This window comes from Capsicum annuum, chromosome 8, assembly GCF_002878395.1.
Source record: "Capsicum annuum cultivar UCD-10X-F1 chromosome 8, UCD10Xv1.1, whole genome shotgun sequence".
Lineage (NCBI taxonomy): Eukaryota > Viridiplantae > Streptophyta > Magnoliopsida > Solanales > Solanaceae > Capsicum > Capsicum annuum.
Genome location: NC_061118.1, coordinates 155,542,401 through 155,565,096, shown reverse-complemented (window position 1 = coordinate 155,565,096; position 22,696 = coordinate 155,542,401). Strand labels below are relative to the sequence as shown.

Here is a 22,696-nt window from a genome sequence, read left to right as displayed (position 1 = left end):
GCTAGAATTCTAACAAGTAGCAAGAGAAAGCTCGTGGATCAAACGTTGCAATTTCTCTAAAAATTTCTCTAAAAAGCTTAAGCATTCAAATCAAGTTCATCAAGATTCAAGATCAGGACCGCAATATTCAAGAACAAGCTTCAAAACCCTTGAATTCAAGCACAAGTCAAGATCAAGTCCCTCAAGTCCCTCAAATTCAAGATCAAACTTCAAGCCCTTCAATTTATATTTGAAAAGACGAATCAGAGGATTCATAGAGATTGTAACACTTACTTATTGGAATCAATAAAACAATTGTTGCAATATTTTTCTTGTCTCGATTATTTATTTTCCCAACTCAAAATTTTACCGTCCAACACCTACGTGGACCCTTAAGTGTGTTGTGTCATGTATGTGTCACGTGTATTTTTGAAAAACTTAGTGCCTACGTGGCACACACGTGTGCCTATGTGGACCCTTCGGTATGTTGTGCCATGTATGTGTCACGTAGATACTAGGTTGTTAAAAATATGATTTTAATTAGTCCAGCTTAATAGGACCTACGTGCTGGTAAACGAAAATTACCTCGACCGGATCAGAGTAAACAACACAATGTCGAATTAGGCCGCCCTTTGCTTTTAAAGAATTCACACGCGGGGAGATCTGCTGCTTACTGCTCACGGAAATATCCGATCTATTTTTTATTTAACCCAATAAAAAATGGGGTTGATGGTGTTGGCTAAAAAATGAGGGAGAGAGGAGAGTCTCAGGGTGCGCTCACTTCTGTATTTTTGTTTAGGTTCTCGAGATTTTCAATCGCTCTTTTTACTCTCTTAAAGTTTGGTATATCTTAGTCTTTTCGCGTACAGGTGAAGCTGAAAAAAAGACAGCATTTTCACTTCTAATTTTGTTCCAAGTTGCCTAGTTGGACTGAAATTGACAATAGCAATGTAGAGGAAGTTGCCATACAAAAGGCACCTAATAATTCTCCGTTCACTCAAAGCAAAAAGTAAACGTGTCATACAATTATAGGTAACTTCATTAGGCAAATTTGGTCATCAAGGTGGCTATTGTACCTATAAAAGGACCCTCTCTATAACCGCAAATCATTCATTCATAGAAAAGAATATTTTTATCATCTATTCAGAGTTCCTCAAGATAATCTCTCAAGGTATGATAGCTTTTTCTTCTTATATAATTTTCTTGTTTGTTGTTATTATTTTTTTGGGGATGTTTAGGCTGTTTGTTATGTTGGGTATGTGTTTGATTAGTCTAAAAACGTTTTAATTATGTTTAAAAATTGGATCTTGATCTGGTTTTGTAGTATATTTATGCTGTTTCTGTTATTGGGTATGTGTTTAATTAGCCTAAAAACGTTTGAATTATGTTTAAAAATTGGATCTTGATCTGATTTTTGTAGCTTCTTCTTGTTATTTGTTTTTGCTTTTTCTGTATATTTGTTCTGTTTATTTTATTGGGTAAAAGGGCAGCCCAATGCACTAAAGCTACCACTCTGCACGAAGTTCGGGAAGGGCCCCAGCACAAATTTATGGCAGAGCCTGTTTCCAAGGCTTAAAAATCATAAAGGGCTATTGATTGTGTTTTAAAAGATGGGATCTTGACTTTGTTTCAGTGTTTGTGCAATTTGTCTTGTTGGGTTTGTGTTAGAATCATAAAGGGGTTGCTGTTCTGTTTTAAAAATTGGATCTTGATTTGTTTCGGTTAGAATCAGAAGGGGCTATTAATTGTGTTCTAAAAATTGGATCTTGATTTTGTTTCAGTGTTTATGCTATTTGTGTTGTTGGGTTTGTGTTAGAATCATAAAGGGGTTTTAGTTTTGATTTAAATATTCAATCTTGATTTTGTTTCAGTGTTTGTGCTGTATGGTATATTTTGAGCTATTTGTTTTGTTGGGTTTGTGTTAGAATCATAAGGGTCTTTTAATTATGTTTTAAATATTCAATCTTGTTTTTGTTTTTGTGTTTTGGTTGTTGATCTGTTTAAATATTTGATTGATTTTCTGTATTTTGTGCCAATCTGTTGTGTTGAGTCTCTGTCTAGGATCGGAAGAGACTCTTAAATTCTGTTCTTGACCACCAGTTTGAGTTTGTGTGCTAATTTTGGTTGTTTTCTGTATATACAGATGCAGATCTTTGTGAAAACCCTGACCGGAAAGACCATCACCCTCGAGGTGGAAAGCTCCGACACCATTGATAACGTTAAGGCTAAGATCCAGGACAAGGAAGGAATTCCACCAGATCAGCAAAGATTGATCTTTGCCGGAAAGCAGCTTGATGACGGCCGTACTTTAGCCGATTACAACATTCAGAAGGAATCCACCCTTCACTTGGTGCTCCGTCTGCGTGGTGGGATGCAGATCTTTGTGAAGACCCTCACTGGGAAGACAGTCACCCTTGAGGTGGAAAGCTCCGACACCATCGACAACGTTAAGGCCAAAATTCAGGACAAGGAGGGTATCCCGCCAGACCAGCAAAGGCTGATTTTTGCTGGTAAGCAATTGGAAGATGGCCGTACCCTGGCTGATTACAACATCCAGAAGGAATCCACCCTTCACTTGGTATTGCGTCTCCGTGGTGGGATGCAGATCTTTGTCAAAACCCTCACTGGTAAAACAATTACTCTCGAGGTTGAAAGCTCTGACACCATTGACAATATTAAGGCTAAGATCCAGGACAAGGAAGGCATTCCCCCAGACCAGCAAAGGTTGATCTTTGCAGGCAAGCAGCTTGAAGACGGCCGTACCCTTGCTGATTACAACATCCAGAAGGAGTCAACCCTTCATTTGGTACTCCGTCTTCGTGGTGGGATGCAAATTTTCGTGAAGACTTTAACTGGAAAGACAATCACCCTCGAGGTTGAAAGCTCCGACACCATTGACAATGTCAAGGCCAAGATCCAGGACAAGGAAGGAATCCCCCCAGACCAGCAAAGATTGATCTTCGCTGGAAAGCAGCTTGAGGACGGCCGCACCCTTGCTGATTACAACATCCAGAAGGAGTCCACCCTTCACTTGGTCCTTCGTCTTCGCGGTGGGATGCAAATCTTCGTGAAAACTTTGACTGGCAAGACCATTACCCTTGAGGTGGAAAGCTCCGACACAATCGACAACGTTAAGGCCAAGATTCAGGACAAAGAGGGCATCCCACCAGATCAGCAAAGGTTGATTTTTGCTGGTAAGCAGTTGGAAGATGGACGGACACTGGCCGATTACAATATTCAGAAGGAATCGACCCTTCATCTTGTGTTGAGGCTAAGGGGAGGTATGCAGATTTTTGTGAAGACCTTGACTGGGAAGACCATCACTTTGGAGGTGGAGAGTTCTGATACTATCGACAATGTGAAGACTAAGATTCAGGACAAGGAGGGCATTCCCCCAGACCAGCAGAGGCTGATCTTTGCAGGGAAGCAGCTCGAAGATGGAAGGACTCTGGCGGACTACAACATCCAAAAGGAGTCTACTTTGCACCTTGTCCTCCGTCTCCGTGGTGGTTTCTGAAAGGGTCTGCTGTTGTTGGCGTCTGGGTCATTTGCTGCTGTTGCTTTGTTGCGTTCATGAACTAGTCTATTTTCTTTTTATCTTGTAATGTGTCTTAAGAGAGTCAAGAATTACTCGTGAACTCTCATGTTTCTGTTTTAGTGAATAATTATGCTAAAGATTTGAGGTTTAAAACTGTTTGGCCTTGGAACTTTTTCTTGTTTGCAATCTATGAGAAGACTGATCTTGAAGTTTGATCTTTTACGCTCTTGTTGATGATGATCTTTAATGTTGTGGCATACTTCTGTCTTAATTTATTGTTCATGGCTGTTCTGCTGTTTTAGCCTTTAATGTTGAACTTGCGCAAATTCTTCCCTACTTCCATCAGTTCATGAGATGGGGAAGGTTTGATCTTACCTTGCAATCAGTAAAAGGGCAGTTCGTTGTACTAAAGCTCCCACTGTGCACAAGGTCCGGGAAAGGGCTCGGGGTCTATTGTGTGCAGCCTTACCTTGCTTTTACCACTTGCAATCAGTGACCAAGTATTTATCTCAAACTTTGGATCTTTAGCTCTTAGATGGCTTGTGTAGTTTTTACATAGTTGATATCTGCAATCTGCTATGCTCTTCTGTTCTTTAGCTCCGTTGGCCCGATGGTGCATCTGGTAAGTTGATAATGGTTTCATAAGCGCAAAACACTAGGATATCATGATTATAGACGAGAAACTCCCTTCGAAGTTCACTATGGATTTTTAGGTACCATCTTACTTCGGTACACGCCAAAGCTTCCATTTTGCGTACTGAAAGCGCCATCAAAGTGGACAACTATGCTGCTACTCTCTTCTGTTCTTTAGCTCCGTTGGCCCGATGGCACATCTGGTAAGTTCATTCTGGTTTCATAAGCGCGTCACACTAGGATATCATGATTATGGACAAGACAAACTCCCATCGAAGTTCACTATGGATCTTTAGGTACCGTCTTACTTTGGTACACGCCAAAGCTTCCATTTTGCCGATTGAAAGGGTCTATCAAACACATTTTCCGTCGCACGAAGCTAGAGGTAAGGTCTGAGTATACACCTCTTCGGATTCTACTTATTGGACTATACTCGGTATGTTGTTGTCATTGACTTCTGGCCATCAAAAGTCATCTTATAAGCCAACTCATAATAGTACTAGTACTCTTATAAGCCAACTCATAATAGTACTAGTACACTATGTTGCTCGGACTCTTCAAAAACGTCATTAGGTGCATGTCGGATTCTTCAAAAGTAGGACATTTTTGGAGGATCCGACACAACTTGTATTTTTAATTATTGTAATTTATAGTACTTTTTATATAGTTTTTAAATATATAAATTTTATTTTTAAAAATATGAAAGATTTCATGCTCAAATTTACCATCGACCTCATGCTATTTTACCCTTTTATCCTTATACTCCAATCCCACCGATAAAAAGCCATCAATAGATTCTTTTTTTTATCATCTCCTCACATTCTCCAAGAAAACCTCCCAAAGGTATTATTGCTTTTCTTTTTCTTAATTTTCTTTATTTTAATTTTTTTTATGTATTTTGTGTTATTTGTTTTATTGGGTATGTGTTTATAAATCTTGAAGTTAAAAACTTAATCTTGATTTGCTTAAGGTGAGTCTTGTAGTAACGGTAAACTTGTCTTTTTTGTGACTTAGTAGTAAACCACTAATGCTTTTATCTATGTTGCTCGGACTCACCAAAAAATATTGTAACACCTGTGTTGGATGTTTCCGACATGCAGTATAATATTTTTGAAGAGTTCAAGTGACGTAAGCTTTTTTAAGACTGTTCCCTTTACTGAAATCTTATGTTGCCGCACCTGTGTCGGATTCTCTAAAAAATATACATACTTTTGGAGGATCTGGCATACAACCGTCAACATTTTTGAAGTGTTAGAGCAACATAAGCTTTTTTATGACTCTTCCTTTTACTGAATCCTGTGTTGCCGCACCTGTGTCGGATCCTCCAAATTGGAGGATCCCACATGCACCCGTTTTTGAAGAGTTCGAGCAACATAAGCTTTTTTTTAGACTGTTCCTTTTACTGAATCCTGTGTTGCCGCGCCTGTGTCGGATCCTCCAAATGTAGTATATTTGGGTGCAATATACTACTTTTGGAGGATCCGACATGCACTAGTCTGATATTTTTGAAGAGTTCGAGCAACGTAAGCTTTTGGTGGGCTGTCCCCTTTACTGAATCTTGCTAAAGAGGGATATTTTGTGCATTGGGCTGCTTGTCTGTTGTATATGTTGGATTTGATTGCTTATTTTTGGTTGTAGTAACGGTAAAGTTGTCTTTTTGTGACTTAATAGTAAGTCTCTAAGTCGTCGCGGAAGCAACCACTAATGCTTTTATCTATGTTGCTCGGACTCTCCAAAAAATGTTACCGAACCTGTATCGGATCCTCCAAAAAATATTAGGTATGTGTTTATAAATCTTAAAGTTAAAAACTTAATCTTGATTTGCTTAAGGTGAGTCTTGTAATAACGGTAAAGTTGTTTTTCGTGACTTAATAGTAAGTCCCTAAGTCGTTGTGGAAGCAACCACTAATGCTTTTATCTATGTTTCCTCGGACTCTCCAAAAAATGTTGCTGAACCCGTGTCGGATCCTACAAAAAAATATTAGGTATGTGTTTATAAATCTTGAAGTTAAAAACTTAATCTTGATTTGCTTGAAGGTGAGTCTTGTAGTAATGGTAAAGTTGTCTTTTTGTGACTTAATAGTAAGTCCCTAAGTCGTTGTGGAAGCAACCACTAATGCTTTTATCTATGTTGCTCGGACTATCCAAAAAATATTGCCGAACCTGTGTCGGATTCTTCCGAAAATATACTACTTTTGGAGGATCCGACATGCTCCCGTCAACATTTTTGAAGAGTTCGAGCGACATAAGCTTTTGTTAGACTGTTTCCTTTACTGAATCCTGTGTTGCCGCACTTATGTCGGATCCTCCAAAAGTATTTTTTAGAGGATCCGACATGCCCCCTCAACATTTTTGAAGAGTTCGAGCAACATAAGCTTTTCTTAGACTGTTCCCTTTACTGAATCCTGTGTTGCCGCACCTGTGTCGGATCATCCGAAAAATATACTAATTTTGGAGGATCCGACATGTACTAGTCTAATATTTTTGAAGAGTTTGAGCGACATAGGCTTGTGTTAGACCGTCCCCTTTACTGAATCCTGCTAAAAGAGGGATTTTTTTTTGCATTGGGATGCCTGTCTGTTGTATATGTTGTGTTGGATTTGATTGTTTATTTTGGTTGTATGTACTTTCTTCCTTTAGTTTTCTGTTAATCTGTTTTGTAGGTCTGTGTTTAGAGTTCAAAAAGACCCTCTAATTATGTTATTAAAAACTTAAATCTTGATTTGCTTATAGCTATTGTATATGCTGTGAAGGTGAGCCTCGTAGCAATGGTAAAGTTGTCTTTTCATGACTTAATAGTGAGTCCCTAAGTCGTTGTGGAAGCAACCATGAATGCTTTTATCTATGTTGCTCGGACTCTCCAAAAATGTTGCTTTACTCGTGTCGGATCCTCCAAAAGTATCCAAAAATATACTACTTTTAGAGGATCCGACATGCATTAGTCTAACATTTTTGAAGAGTTCGAGCAATGTAAGCTTTTGTTAGACTGTCCCCTTTCTGGAATCCTGTAAAGCGGGATACTTTGTGCATCAGGCTGCCTGTCTGTTGTATATGCTGTGTGGGATTTTATTTCTTATTTTGGTTGTATGAAACTTCCTTTCATTTTCTTTAAGTTCAGTTATCCGTTTTGTGGGTCTGCGTTTAGAGATCAGAAAGACCCTCTAATTATGTTATAGAGACTCAAATCTTGATTTTGTTTCAATGTTTTGTATATGCACCAAGTACAGTTTTCTGTATTTTGTGCTACCTGTTTTATAGTTTTTGTATATGCGAAAAGTTGTCTTCGTGTGATCTATGGGCCATGGGTTTGAGCTGGGAGGAAGCAGCCACTAGTGATTGCATTAAAATACTGTCTAAATCACATTCCTTGGGATCCTTCCTTGGAACCTGCCTATGCGGGATATTTTGTGCATCGGGCTGTCGTGCCTTTTGTAAATGCTGTGTTGGATTTGTGTGCTTATTTTGGTTGGATGGATGTTTCTTCGTTTAATTTTCTGTAATTCTGTTATCTGTTTCGTTTCAACATTTTGTATATGTACCAACTTCAATTTTTGGGGTCTTTGTTTCGAATCTGAAAAGCCTTCTAAATCTAGTTTTAAAACTCAATCTTGATTTCATTTATTGCTTTCTATATGCCATTAAGGGTTGCTTTGGAGCAACGGTAAAGTTGTCTTTGTGACCTGCAATCTCTGGAAGGAGCCGCTAGTGGTTGCGTTAGGACTAGACTGACTACATCACACTCCTTTTTGGGGTACTTCCCTGGACCCTACTAACCCCGGATACTTTGTGCACCGAGCTGCCTTGCCTTTTGTATAAGCCGCGTTAGGATTTGTGTGCTCATTTTGGTTGTATGAATGTTTTAATAACTCAATCTTGAATTTGTTTCAATGTTTTGTATGTGCACCAAGTTGAATGTTTGGTATTTTTTTTCAATCTGTTTTGTTTGGTCTGATGTTTAGAATCGGAAAGTTAAAAACGTAATCTTGATCCAGTTTCAATATTTTGTATATGGAAAGAAGTTGAATTTTTTGCTTATTTGACACCAGACCAAACAAATCATTGGTTTTGTTTCAATGTTTTATACATGCACTTAATTCGATTTTCTTTAATTTTGTGTTGTCTGTTTTGTTGGTTGTGAGTTTCGGCTCAGAAAAAGGCGTGATAGTCTGCTGCTGTAAGAATGCCGTTGAAGGTATTGGACGCAACCTTAGCAACTTTTGATGGAGTTTTCGAAAAGTTCAGAGCAGAGTCGCCCAAAAACAAAGCCAATTTCATCCTACTCCTCGCTGATGTAGACCCTTCTACCAACCTTAGTTGGTGCCCTGATTGTGTACGAGCTGAACCTGTTATATACAAGAAACTGGAAGCGTCAAGTGACGATATAGCACTGCTGAGGGCATACGTCGGGGACAGACCTACTTGGAGAACTCCACAGCACCCATGGCGAGTAGATGGCAGGTTCAACTTAATCCGATGGGAAAATGATGCAATCAAAGGTCGACTTGAAGACCACGAAGCACACCTTGATCACAAAATTGCTTCCCTTCTGTATGGAAATTAAGTTTCGTCATGTTAAAAAAGAATTATGTCAACAACTTTACTTGATTTTACTTTGGGAAAAAATTCTATTTCCACCTTGAACTATACGCGAAAAAGTTTGAGACACACCTGAACTTTCTATTATCCTCTGCATTAATTAAAATCGTATTTTTGATAACCTTAGTGCCTACGTGACACACAAGTATGTGTCACGTAGACACTAAATTATTAAAAATATAATTTTAATTAGTCCAGAAGTAATAGGACTCTCTTGAAGTTCGGTGTGTCTCAATCTTATAGTTGAAGTGGAAAAAGATAACATTTTCTCTTTTAATTTTGTTCCAAGTTGCCTAGTTGGACTGAAATTGACTATAGCAATGTAGAGGAAGTTGCCATACAAAAGGCACCTAATAATTCTCCATTCATTCAAAGCAAAAAAAGTAAACGTGTCATACAATTATGGCAAATGGCTCAATACTAGGTCGGTTGTATAAGTTGGACACTTTTATTTACATATTTGTCATCTGAACTTTGAACCCACTAAAAAATTATATTTTAAATTCTTTAACCTTTGACTTTACCTATGTGGCATTAAATGGCTGACTGAGACAAGGAAAGTGTAGTCACTCGCCTGAGGTGCGAGTGGAGGTCAATTTTTGGTCAATTTTATGTTAAAATAATTTAAAAAAATAAAAAATCCTCCAACTACAACTTTTAAAATTTAAATATATTTTTAAAAATTAAAAAATAATAAATTTTCAAAAATAAAAATAAAAAAGATCCCTCCCCGTCCAGCACCCCCACCCCACCCCACTGCCGTTCACCAATCCCCTACCTCCACCGGCTGCCATGACAATTGTAAAATCACGATTGCAATTGCTAAGTGCAACTTCTCAAGCGTAAAGTACAACAATTCACAACATAAAAACAAACAAATCAACACAATCGAATAGAACTTTGAGCAATTTTTTTCCAAACAAATCAACACAATCAACACAACCAACAAGAATCAGAAGACGGAGATGATGAATCAACAAGAAACAAACAAATAAATGACGTGGATTTTTTTCTTTTTCAATTCTCACTTCTCAATTTTTCCAAACAAACAATAAGAATTAAATAACAAGAATCTTTCTTCTTCGATTCTCACTTCTCAATTTTTCCAAACAAATAATAAAAATCTAATCATCAGCTGTTTCAAATTGAGTAATCCTGATATCATCATCATCTTCAACAACAACCAAAGCTCAAACATAGACAAACAGGTGAACGAAAAGCTTCAAGAACCATTAGAAATTGTGCAACAAAAGAAAAAAAATAGTGCTTTTTTTTTTTGCCTCAACCTTTTGATAAACAAGACTCAAAACCCACCTCTAAAATCATCTAAAGTTTCAACCTTTCACAAACAAAATTCGAAATCTAGTTTCAAAATCATATAAAATTTCAATCTTTTCAATCAAGATTCAAATCCAGTTCACAGAACCGTGTAAATCAATCAAAATTCACAGAAAAAAGCTTAAGAATTTTAAAATTCAAAAAAATCAAATGAAGTTCCACTACTACATTAAGAGAAAATTTTCAAAATCCACCATTAACAACTTTTGGGGATTCAAGGCTGCCATGGTCACACCACCATTAATGTCAAATTAATCTGATCTGTAGCGCAACAAACGAACCAAAATTGATGGCATTCAATCAATTTTGGATTGAATCTTGGAAGATGAAAATGATGAAGGAAAAGAAGAACGAGAAGAGCAGGGAGAACCACAAGTAAAAGAAGAAGAAGAAACGTAAATCAATTTAAAAAAAATGGGGAAGAGAGAGGAAGGGGGAGGTGGGAGGAGTTTATTTATTTATTTAAATATTTAATATTTTTTATATTTAAAAATAAAAATGATGTGGCAGCTGATGTGATAATTGACATAGCGAAAGTGTGTTCACTCACAAAAAAAGTATTTAAAATATTTCTTTTTATTGGGTTTAGGTTATAGATGACAAACATGTAAGTAGAAGTGTCAACTTACAAAACGTATGGTCCACGTAACTTTCATTAAGCAAATTTGGTCATCAAGGCGGCTATTGTACCTATAAAAGGACCCTCTCTATAACCCCAAATCATTCATTCATAGAAAGAATATTTTTATCATCTATTCAGAATTCTTCAAGAAAATCTCTCAAGGTATCATTGCTTTTTCTTCTTATATAATTTTCTTGTTTATTGTTATTATCTTTTTGGGGATGTTTAGGCTGTTTGTTATGTTGGGTATGTGTTCGATTAGTCTAGAAACGGTTGAATTATGTTTAAATATTCAATCGTGATCTGGTTTTTGTAGCTTCTTCTTGTGTTGTTTTTGCTTTTTCTGTATATTTGTGCTGGTTGTGTTATTGGATGTGTGTTAATTAAGCCTATAAAACGTGTGGCAACCAATTCCTTTTTTTCACAATATTAGCTCAGCCGGGGGAATGAAACACTCTTCGGATAGGCCTGGAACATTGAATGCCACTACCTAGATAGTCCATGCTTCTTCTGTCCTAGTCCTGGTGTGACTCATAGTTGTTTCACCAAATCGAAAAAGGGTTACAATTGATCTTTTGGATCCCCTCAACCGGCCTGTAATCATCAAGGAGTGAATTTATTGTCGTCTCCCGGTAAACAACATCGCTCCCTTTTGTTAGGATTCGGTGTGAGTCTTCCAGGTGTACAAATAACAATTGGGATATCACTAATATTTGTCACGACCCGAACCGAGGCCCTGGCCGTGACGGACATTCCGAACCATAAAGGCCCGAAGGCCCTTCTAACTTGTAATCATATACACCATTCATACTCAATAAGGAAATGCGGAAAAATATAACGAAACGGAACCATGGTCATAGGTCTGATACAAATTGAACAATGGGAAAAAAAATGAAATCCAAACCCTCTAATAACATCTGAAAAAAATCGTTTGCGAAGTCTCTACTACATGACTAATAACAATTGTCTGAAAATTCTGGGACAAGGCACCTAGTAGACCAAAACCACGACTAACGATAAATGTCTGAAAATAAATAGGCCTTCTGAAATATAGAAGGCTCACCGACTGAACTCTGCGCTTCTGTCTGAAGAAATCTACTGCTTATCAGGACCCCTAGATTGTACCTCAGAACCTGGAAGGTAAGGGGTCAATACAAATGTACTGGTACGCAAAGCAATCCAAAATAAAGCTTTTGATATAAATAAAATAGTTGAGAGCTAGTCATAAAACATCATCTATGATATAAATTTCAAAACACATGGGCATCTTTGATAATCATAAAACCTTTCTGTCAATGCAGTCTCTGATCTTTGTATTACTTCTGAGTTAGGTGGCATTCCCCTACAAGTCTGATATCCCACGGGCTATATGAAATCCGCCATTGAACAATGGGAAAAAAAATGAAATCCAAACCCTCTAATAACATCTGAAAAAAATCATTTGCGAAATCTCTACTACATGACTAATAACAATTGTCTGAAAATTCTGGGACAAGGCCCCTAGTAGACCAAAACCACGACTAACGATAAATGTATGAAAATAAATAGGCCTTCTGAAATATAGAAAGCTCACCGACTGAACTTTGCACTTCTGTCTGAAGAAATCTACTGCTTATCAGGACCCCTAGATTGTACCTCAGAACCTGGAAGGTAGGGGGTCAATACAAATGTACTGGTACGCAGAGCAATCCAAAATAAAGCTTTTGATATAAATAAAATAGTTGAGAGCTAGTCATAAAACATCATATATGATATAAATTTCAAAACACATGGGCATCTTTGATAATCATAAAACCTTTCTGTCAATGTAGTCTCTGATCTTTGTATTACTTTTGAGTTAGGTGGCACTTCCCTACAAGTCTGATATCCCACGGACTATATGGAATCTGCCATTGACTCGGCGGGGAAGACCCCAACCCAAGTGTGCCGCAAGGGTTGGAGTGTCTGAGTCTGATACGCCACAGGGCACTAGGCCAGCGTAAAATAATATACCCGGATCGACAAATCATGGTTTTAGGCAATGAGTTGTCTGAACTCGCGTCTTCTTCGAGAAACCACCTAAGCTCTCTTTATGCCCAATTTCAGTCTGTTCTGATACATGCGTCATTCTAATTTCAAAATCTGAAAATCTGATTTCAAACATGCATTCTATTCTGTTCTGAATTAACATGGAATTATTTGAGTTGGTGTCGTCACACCAAGACTTGCAAATCCTATTTCTGAGCCATATTGTATCATGCATGATTCTTTCATTAAAACTCAATTCAGACCACCCAAACATGCAATTAGTATAACAGATTTCATGTTCCAAAAGCACAAGTCAAAACTATACAAGGATTATCATTCTTTCAATAACAATGTGGTGGTCCTGAAATCTTTGTCAAACCATGCAACTCTTTCCCTTAGATATTTATATTCAATATTTATCAATACAAAAAAACCCCTCTTTTGATTCAAAATTCATATTCATGTCATAGTATAAATCAATACATTTCGTATCATGCTTTTCAAGATGCATTTCAAAACAAGCCATATCATATGAAAAATGGGATAAATCATTTCAAAAGAGGAATTTCATGTGAGTCATGCTCTCAATTCAAACATCACATTAAAACACATACATACATATACATAAGATTTCAAATCACTTCGGGGAAAGGCCTAAAGACCAAACAATATTAATTAAAGCTTCTAAAATATGCTAGAAATGGTAAAATTCAAACTCTTTTCGGAAAATCACGATTTTTAAATCTTTAGCATGAATTAAAGAATGTTTCTTTGCCCATAAATTTTTAGGAAAACCCCACGTACCTCAATTTAGGAATTTAGTGGATGATTCTTGAAGCCTACGATTTGGGGATTCCAAATCTTCAATCAATCTTGAAAGCCCACGGTTAAATCTTGAGTTATTTGGGTTTTTAGTTTGAAACCCTAGAGAGAGTTTCTTGTGAATTTTTGAAGAAACTATGAATAATGTGGTCACTTGAGAGTATAATCCCGTGTTTAAGCTGATAAGCGGGGTGGTCGAAAATACCTAATATACCCTTAATGAGACGAAATAAAATATAACTGGAATCCGATTTTATGGGCCACCATGCGCCACAATCACAGTAGTTCACTAGAAATTGACGAATGGGATTTTTAGGGTCACCGCAACGCGGAGCCATCGCGTTGTCCCACTGGTTGGGACCTGGAACTTCAGCGCAACACGCCACAATCGTGCTAGGCTACTGGAATTTGACAATTGTTAAATAGACCCCCTCCGCAACACACCAAGAACCAAAATGACGGTGTTTTACGACTAGGACTTAAATTTACCATAATTTCTTGTCCGGGTATCGAATTTAGGCGAATCTTAAAGCGGAGGAAAGCTTATCAAATTTCCCATATGATGAAAATTCAAAATTAGGGAAATTATAGATATGGTTTAAACTTTACTCACTTTGGAAGTCAAAGAATGAGACTAAGTCCCTTTGACACTTTTAAAAAAAAAAATTCTAGTCTTTAACTCTAAGAGCATACTACTAGGAGCTAATACATGCACGACTCTTGCGGGGTGTTACATTATCCCCCTTAGGATCATTCTTCCCCGAATGATGACGCGGAACACAGACAAGCACGATTTCAAGCATACTAAGGCCATAAAAGAAAAGGACAAAGATTGTACCTTTCATTTCATTATTCACCGGATCAAATAAGTCTGGGTATCTATCTCTCATGTCACCTTTTGATTCCCAAGTTGCTTCTTCAACTTTCTAATTTTCCACAACACTTTAATCGAGGCTATTTCTTTGCTCTTTAATTTCCTAACTTGGCGATCCAAGATTGCCACGGGCTCTTCTTCATAGGATAAGAAGTCTGTCACTTTGACCTCCTCTACAGGCAACACTAATGAATGGTCTCCAATACATTTCTTCAACATGGATATGTGAAATACCGGATGAACAGAACCCAAACCTGCAGGCAACTCTAACTCATACGCAACCCCACCTACCCTTCTTAAAATTTGGTATGGCACTATATAGCGAGGACTCAGCTTACCTTTCTTCCCGAAGCGCATAACTCCCTTCATAGGGGAGACTTTAAGAAATACCCAATCACCAACTTCAAATTCTAGCTCCCTTCTTCTAACATCGGCATAGGATTTCTGTCTACTCTGGGCTGTCTTAAGTCGTTCTCTAATAATCTTCATGTCCTTCATTTCCTGATGAACAAGATTAGGCCCAAACAACTGCGTCTCACCAACTTCATACCACCCTTTCGGCGACCTACATATTCTCCCATACAATGCCTCAAATGGATCCATCTTAATACTGGCATGGTAGCTGTTATTGTAAGCAAACTCTATCAATGGCAAGTGATATACCCAACTACCTTTGAAGTCAATCACGCAGGCCCTCAACATATCCTCAAGGGTCTGAATGGTGCGCTCAGTTTGTCCATCAGTTTGAGGGTGGAATGCAGTACTCAGATTCACTTGGGTACCTAAACCCCCTCTGAAAAGATCTCCAAAACTGAGAAGAGAATTGCGTACCTCGGTCAGATATGATGGATACAGGTGCTCCATGCAAGCGGACTATTTCCTCAATGTAAAGCTTGGCATAATCATCTCCTGAATAGTTGGTCCTCACAAGTAGAAAATGAGTTGACTTGGTCAGCCGGTCTACAATTACCCAAATAGAATCATACTGGTTTTGGGACCTCGGAAGTTCAAAATTCCATCACCACCAATTTCGAAAGACATCACCTTTTGATGACCCACATCTTTCTTGATCTGCATTAAGATGGGATCTTCAACCTGCTTCTCTTTAACTTCTGCACAAAGGAAAGATTTAGCTACCTCATGAACAACCACCCCCCATCTTCGGATTCCAAGAGTCGTACTTCTAGATTTGTAAGTCGATGAATATCCTTCACCATCTCCCTATTCCCCTTTTCAACATGCGAAAGGCTGCCCATAAGTAACCTGCTGAGGCGTCGGCTACCACATTTGCCTTGCCCGGATGGTAGTGCAGGCTCATGTCATAATCCTTCAAAAACTCCAACCACCGTCTTTGCCTAAGGTTTAATTCTTTCTGCGAGAAAACATACGGTAAACTTTTGTGGTCAGTAAATATATCAACATGTACCCCATAGAGATAATGCCGCCAGATTTTAAGCGCAAACACTACAGCCGCTAACTCCAGGTCATGGGTGGGGTAATTTCGCTCATGCACCTTCAACTGCCTAGATGCATAGGCCACCACCTTATCGTGCTGCATAAGTACACATCCAAGTCCCACACGGGACGCATCACAGTACACAACAAACCCCTCCATACCTTTCGAAAGAGTCAAAACAAGAGCAGTTGTCAACTTATCTTTTAACTTCTCAAAACTATTCTCACAGGAGTCAGACCACACAAACTTCACCTTTTTCTACGTCAACTTAGTGAGTGGTGCATCTATAGAAGAGAAACTCTCTACGAACCTTTTGTAATACCCCGCCAAACCTAAGAAGCTCCGAATATCGGTTGGAGTCGTGGGTCTGGGCCATTTTCTCACTGCCTTAACCTTTTGGGGATCAGTCTTGACCCGATCACTAGACACGATATGCCTCAAGAAAGCAATAACATTAAGCCAGACTTCACACTTGGAAAACTTTGCATACAACTTGTGATCTTTAAGAGTCTGAAGGATGATTCAGAGGTGATTGGCATGGTCCTCCTCACTCTTGGAATAAATCAGAATATCGTCAATGAAAACTATCACAAACAGGTCTAGAAACTGACGGAACACTCTACTCATCAGATCCATGAAAGCTGCAGGGACGTTAGTCAACCCAAAGGACATGACTAAGAATTCATAATGACCATATCTGGTTCGGAAGGCTGTTTTGGGAATATCTGACTCTCTAACCTTCAACTAATGGTATCCCGAACGAAGGTCTATCTTTGAAAAATATTTAGCACCCTGAAGCTGGTAAAAAAGGTCATCAATTCTAGGAAGAGGATAGTTATTTTTAACAGTGACCTTATTCAATTGGCGGTAATCTATGCACATACGCAGGGAACCATCTTTCTTTCTCACGAAGAGTACAGATGCACCCCAGGGAGAAACACTAGGACGGATGAAACCTTTGTCTAGAAGATCTGCTAGCTGTTCTTTCAACTCTTTCAGTTCTGCAGGAGCCATTCTATATGGCGGAATAGAAATGGGACGGGTGTCTAGCAACAAATCAATACCAAAATCTATCTCCCTATCAAGTGGTATTCCTGAGAGATCATCTGGAAAAACTTCTGGGAATTCATTCACCATAGGGACGGACGAAGAAAAGGGCTTTCGGTACTCGAATTTTTAACCCGAATAAGATGATATAAATAGCCCTTAGAAATGAGTTTACGGGCTCTGAGTTAAGACATAAAGTGCCCTTTAGGTGCTAAACAATGCTCCTCCCACTCTACTACTGGTTTGTTCGGGAAAGAAAAAGTGACTCTTCGGGTTCTACAATTTAGTGTGGCATAGCACAATGAAGCCAGTCCATCCCTAGAATAGCATCAAAATCAATCATGTCTAGGTCTATGAGGTCTGCCACAGTATCCCAGCCACAAATAGTCTTCACACAATTTCTATACACCCTCCTAGCCACAATGGAATCGCCCACCAGAGTGGAAACAGAGAAAGGTTCCAAAATTACATCGGGCTCAAACCCAAAACCGACAACCACATAAGGGGACACATAAGACAGGGTAGATCCGGGATCAAGTAACACATAAGCATCACGGAAAAAAATTTGTAACGTACCAGTGACTACATCTGGCGAGGCTTTCGCCTCCTGGCGGTTAGACAAAGCATATAGCCAGTTGCGCCCACTCCCGGCAGCTGAGGTGGCACCCTTTTGAGGCAGTAGTGGTGCAAAAGAGTTTGCCTGAGTTTTGGCACCACCAACACTCCTTCTAGCCGAAGGACAATCTCTCTGGAAGTGAGCCTACTGACCACATGAATAGCGTACCAGTGAACCCAACTGACACCTCCCTGGATGATGCCTACCGCAGGTCTCACACTGCGGAAACATACGATGTTACTGAGCTACACTGCCCTATGACTGGGTATCCTGAGCTCTGGATCTATGATTAGTTTGGAAACTCTGAGGTCATCGGTCTACTGGAGGTCTGGGCACTGGGGCGCTGGCTGCGGACTGTGCATTACCCCAATTCTTCTTCTTCTGCCATCTATTTCCCCAATTACCACTCTGTGGCTAACTGTGGTTCTGATCCGTTGTTTTGGCTCTCTTTGCTTGCCTGTCCTTCTCCCTAGATTTTGCTATTCTATTCTTCTACTCCTCTACCTGCTGCATATGCACTGACAACCTAGAGAAGTCCATGTCCCTGTTCAGCATATCTCCCTTACATTCAAGCACTAAGTCATCCGAAAGGCCGGATGCAAATTTTCTCATTTGGGCTCTCATATTACCAGCCATTTCTGGAGCATAACGAGCCAGCTGGTTGAACTTCAAAGTGTACTCTTTAACACTCATCTTTCCTTGCTTAAGGTTCATAAACTCCTCAGCTTTGGCCTCCCTCAACTCAAGAGGAAAGAACCGGTCAAGGAAGGCTTCCATGAACTCGCCCCATACCGTGGTCTCAGCACTCTCACCCTTAGAATCCTCCCATTCGTTATACCATTGGTTCGCTACATCCTTCAACTGGTAAACTGCTAACTCACCCCGTCTACCTCATCTACATGCATCACCTTAAAGATCTTCTCCATCTCGTCCACAAACTCCTGTGGATCCTCTTCTACCTTGGTACCAGAAACTTGGGTGGGTTCATCCTCATGAACTGGCCCACCCTTGTAGCCTCAGACGTAATAGATGTAGACCCAATATCTCCATACCGTTAAGTCTGTGTGGTTACCAACTATGCAAGTATGTAAATAGATTGTCTGAATTCTGTATTAGATACCTCTCTCTAGCGAAGCTGAGTGCAGTTAGTCCCCGTCCAGAGAGCTCTGGGTGCCCTGTGTAGGATGGTCTAAGTAGGTAGGACTCCCGGAGTAGCATAAATCTCCGAAATTGAGGCTCTGTTTTGGGTCCTCATCCCATGAGTGGGACAGACCTCATCTGTTTGTGCATTCTGATCGATAGTACGACGGGGAGGCATGACTGTTTTTCTGAAACACAAAAGATCATTGATTAGGGAACAATTTAGACTCTGAAGCACGAAATAAACCACAAAGAAGGGAAACATTCCTAAATGCCTAGTAGTCACCTACTTATAAGTGTGGCGCGCTACACACCCATAAATAAGATTCTACCCAACGCGATTTCGCAGACACCCTGGGACCATTAACCGTGCTCTGATACCAAGTTTGTCACGACCTGAACCCAGGCCCTGGCCGTGATGGACATCCCAAACCATATAAGCCCGAGAGCCCTTTTAACTTGTAATCATATACACCATTCATACTCAATAAGAAAATACGGAAAAATATAACGAAATGAAACCATGGTCATAGGTTTGATACAAATTCAACAATGGAAAAAAAATGAAACCCAAACCCTCTAATAACATCTGAAAAAAACCGTCTGCGAAATCTCTACTACATGACTAATAACAACTGTCTGAAAATTCTGGGACAAGGCCCCCAGTAGACTAAAACCACGACTAACGATAAATGTCTGAAAATAAATAGGCCTTCTGAAATATAGAAGGCTCACCGACTGAACTCTGCACTTCTGTCTGAAGAAATCTACTGCTTATCAGGACCCCTAGATTGTACCTCAGAACCTGGAAGGTAGGGGGTTAATACAAATGTACTAATACGCAGAGCAATCCAAAATAAAGCTTTTGATATAAATAAAATAGTTGTGAGCTAGTCATAAAACATCATATATGATATAAATTCCAAAATATATGGGCATCTTTGATAATCATAAAACCTTTCTGTCAATGTAGTCTCTGATCTTTGTATTACTTCTGATTTAGGTGGTACTCCCCTACAAGTCTGATATCCCACGGGCTATATGGAATCTGTCATTGACTCGGCGGGGAAGCCCCCAACCCAAGTGTGCCGCAAGGGTTGGAGTGTTTGAGTCTGATACGCCACAAGGCACTAGGCCAGCGTAAAATAATATATCCAGATCGGCAAATCACGGTTTTGGGCAATGAGTTGTCTGAACTCATGCTTTCTTCGGGGAACCACCTAAGCTCTCTTTATGCCCAATTTTAATCTGTTCTGATACATGCGTCATTCTAGTTTCAAAATCTGAAAATCTTATTTCAAACATGCATTGTATTCTGTTCTGAATTAACATGGCATTATCTGAGTTGGTATTGTCACACCATAACTTGCAAGTCCTATTTCTGAGCCATATTGTATCATGCATGATTCTTTCATTAAAACTCAATTCAGACCACCCAAACATACAATTAGTATAATAGATTTCATGTTCCAAAAGCACAAGTCAAAACTATACAAGGATTATCATTCTTTCAATAACAATGTGGTGGTCCTGAAATCTTTGTCAAACCATGCAACTCTTTCCCTTAGATATTTATATTCAATATTTATCAATACAAAAAAACCCCTCTTTTGATTCAAAATTCATATTCATGTCATAGTATAAATCAATACATTTCGTATCATGCTTTTCAAGATGCATTTCAAAACAAGCCATATCATATGAAAAATGGGATAAATCATTTCAAAAGAGGAATTTCATGTGAGTCATGCTCTCAATTCAAACATCACATTAAAACACATACATACATATACATAAGATTTCAAATCACTTCGGGGAAAGGCCTAAAGACCAAACAATATTAATTAAAGCTTCTAAAATATGCTAGAAATGGTAAAATTCAAACTCTTTTCGGAAAATCACGATTTTTAAATCTTTAGCATGAATTAAAGAATGTTTCTTTGCCCATAAATTTTTAGGAAAACCCCACGTACCTCAATTTAGGAATTTAGTGGATGATTCTTGAAGCCTACGATTTGGGGATTCCAAATCTTCAATCAATCTTGAAAGCCCACGGTTAAATCTTGAGTTATTTGGGTTTTTAGTTTGAAACCCTAGAGAGAGTTTCTTGTGAATTTTTGAAGAAACTATGAATAATGTGGTCACTTGAGAGTATAATCCCGTGTTTAAGCTGATAAGCGGGGTGGTCGAAAATACCTAATATACCCTTAATGAGACGAAATAAAATATAACTGGAATCCGATTTTATGGGCCACCATGCGCCACAATCACAGTAGTTCACTAGAAATTGACGAATGGGATTTTTAGGGTCACCGCGACGCGGAGCCATCGCGTTGTCCCACTGGTTGGGACCTGAAACTTCAGCGCAACGCGCAACAATCGTGCTAGGCTACTGGAATTTGACAATTGTTAAATAGAACCCCTCCGCGACGCGCCAAGAACCAAAATGATGGTGTTTTACGACTAGGACTTAAATTAGCCATAATTTCTTGCTCGGGTATCGGATTTGGGCGAATCTTAAATTGGCGGAAAGCTTATCAAATTTTTCATGTGATGAAAAGTCGAAATTAGGGAAATTATATATATGGTTTAAACTTTACTCACTTTGGAAGTCAAAGAATGAGACTAAGTCCCTTTTGACACTTTAAAAAAAAATCTAGTCTTTAACTCTAAGAGCATTCTACTAGGAGCTAATACATGCACGACTCTTGCGGGGTGTTACATATTCCCTTGGAAATGCCTATCCATATCACTGATGATTTCTGTGTTTGCTACTTCCTCAACTTAGTTATAACTATTATAAGATAGTGTGGGTCTTGGAAACCAATGACAAATTCTCCGTCCAGTCTTTTTATAAGTCCCTTTATACTTCTCTTCAAACAAATTCTCAGTCACATAACACTCACTTTTCTTGGATTTGGAAATAAATATTCTACCAAAGATAGACACATCTTTATGGACAGTTAGCAACAACAGCCTATCCACAACACCATACCTCCATCCCGTTAACATTCTCGTAGGACCCTTCTTGCAAATTTGCTTCCAAATCAGCTTCTATAATTTGCTAAGCTTTGATGATACATAAAAAAGAGAACTTGATTATGTGTCAAAAATCTGTTTATCTTATCTATGACCAACAAAGTATCTCTTGCACATGAGATCAATTCGACATTAGCCGATAAGAAATGCAAGGGAAAAAAAAATTATTCATCATTAATTCATAAGGTGATAAAGGTCACGAGACACCTAGACGGAGAAACAGGAAAAAAATTAAGCTTGGAGAAATAGATAAAATCCATAGAGAGATCCAAAACATGAATCGAACGCCAAATATTTCAAACCATCTCAATATCTGATGCCAGCATCCTCACCTTTCCCATTGCATATGCATTATACATAATGTTCTGAAGTTTCTGACCTCCAGAGGCTATAGTATACTGTTGCAATATATATTGAGCTGACGAAGTTTCCTGCAAGTTCATTGTAATAAAGACAATCAATAAACCACCAGTAAAGGGATACATCCAAATAGCCATTCCAGCCAACAAAAACACAAAAAAAAATTATAAAAAATAAAGATAAAGATCCCCCCAAAATGGAGCATTCTTGATTTTGGACCTCAACGTGAATGTAGCAAGACGTATCTAATTATCTAAACTCCACCTTCCTACTCTATCTTAATTCATTTATGTCCACATACAGACTCTGCCAAAAAACATGGCACAACCAATTTCTGTATAATGCATTCAAAGAAAAGCCAAGAAAACATCCAAAATTAGGAAGGCAAAATGACAGAAAAGTACAAACCGAAAGTCTCTGTTTCATACACCGCAAAATAATGACAACCACTTCCCTTGTTAGTTTGTACTGCAAATGGTACAATTTTTTGGTATAGGTTCATACTTCGTACTTCTCTTGTTAGCTCCTCCATACATCAGTTGCCGAGTATGACTTAGTATTTCTAGATCAATAGTCTCTTAAGGAAAAAAGAATCAAAAATACTATATTGAAGAGTTCGGGATTTAACC

The 22,696-nt window shown here is 38.7% G+C and overlaps 2 protein-coding genes across 2 annotated transcripts; both read left to right on the top strand.

Annotated features, from left to right (window-relative positions):
- The first annotated feature begins 796 nt into the window (after positions 1-796).
- LOC107839702 (polyubiquitin) lies at positions 797-3,737 on the top strand. Its single transcript, XM_016683305.2, has 2 exons — positions 797-1,150; positions 2,123-3,737. Exon 2 carries the CDS (start codon positions 2,123-2,125, stop codon positions 3,494-3,496), a length of 1,374 nt encoding a protein of 457 aa, XP_016538791.2. The 5' UTR covers positions 797-1,150; the 3' UTR covers positions 3,497-3,737.
- Positions 3,738-4,905: 1,168 nt separating this feature from the next.
- Positions 4,906-9,100, top strand: LOC107839704 (thioredoxin-like protein Clot). Its single transcript, XM_016683308.2, has 2 exons — positions 4,906-4,993; positions 8,301-9,100. Exon 2 carries the CDS (start codon positions 8,331-8,333, stop codon positions 8,709-8,711), a length of 381 nt encoding a protein of 126 aa, XP_016538794.1. The 5' UTR covers positions 4,906-4,993; positions 8,301-8,330; the 3' UTR covers positions 8,712-9,100.
- Positions 9,101-22,696: the final 13,596 nt, after the last annotated feature.

Bases quoted from the DNA above. Each gene is read 5' to 3' on its own strand.
- LOC107839702 (XM_016683305.2), top strand. From the start codon at position 2,123: ATGCAGATCTTTGTGAAAACCCTGACCGGAAAGACCATCACCCTCGAG.
- LOC107839704 (XM_016683308.2), top strand. From the start codon at position 8,331: ATGCCGTTGAAGGTATTGGACGCAACCTTAGCAACTTTTGATGGAGTT.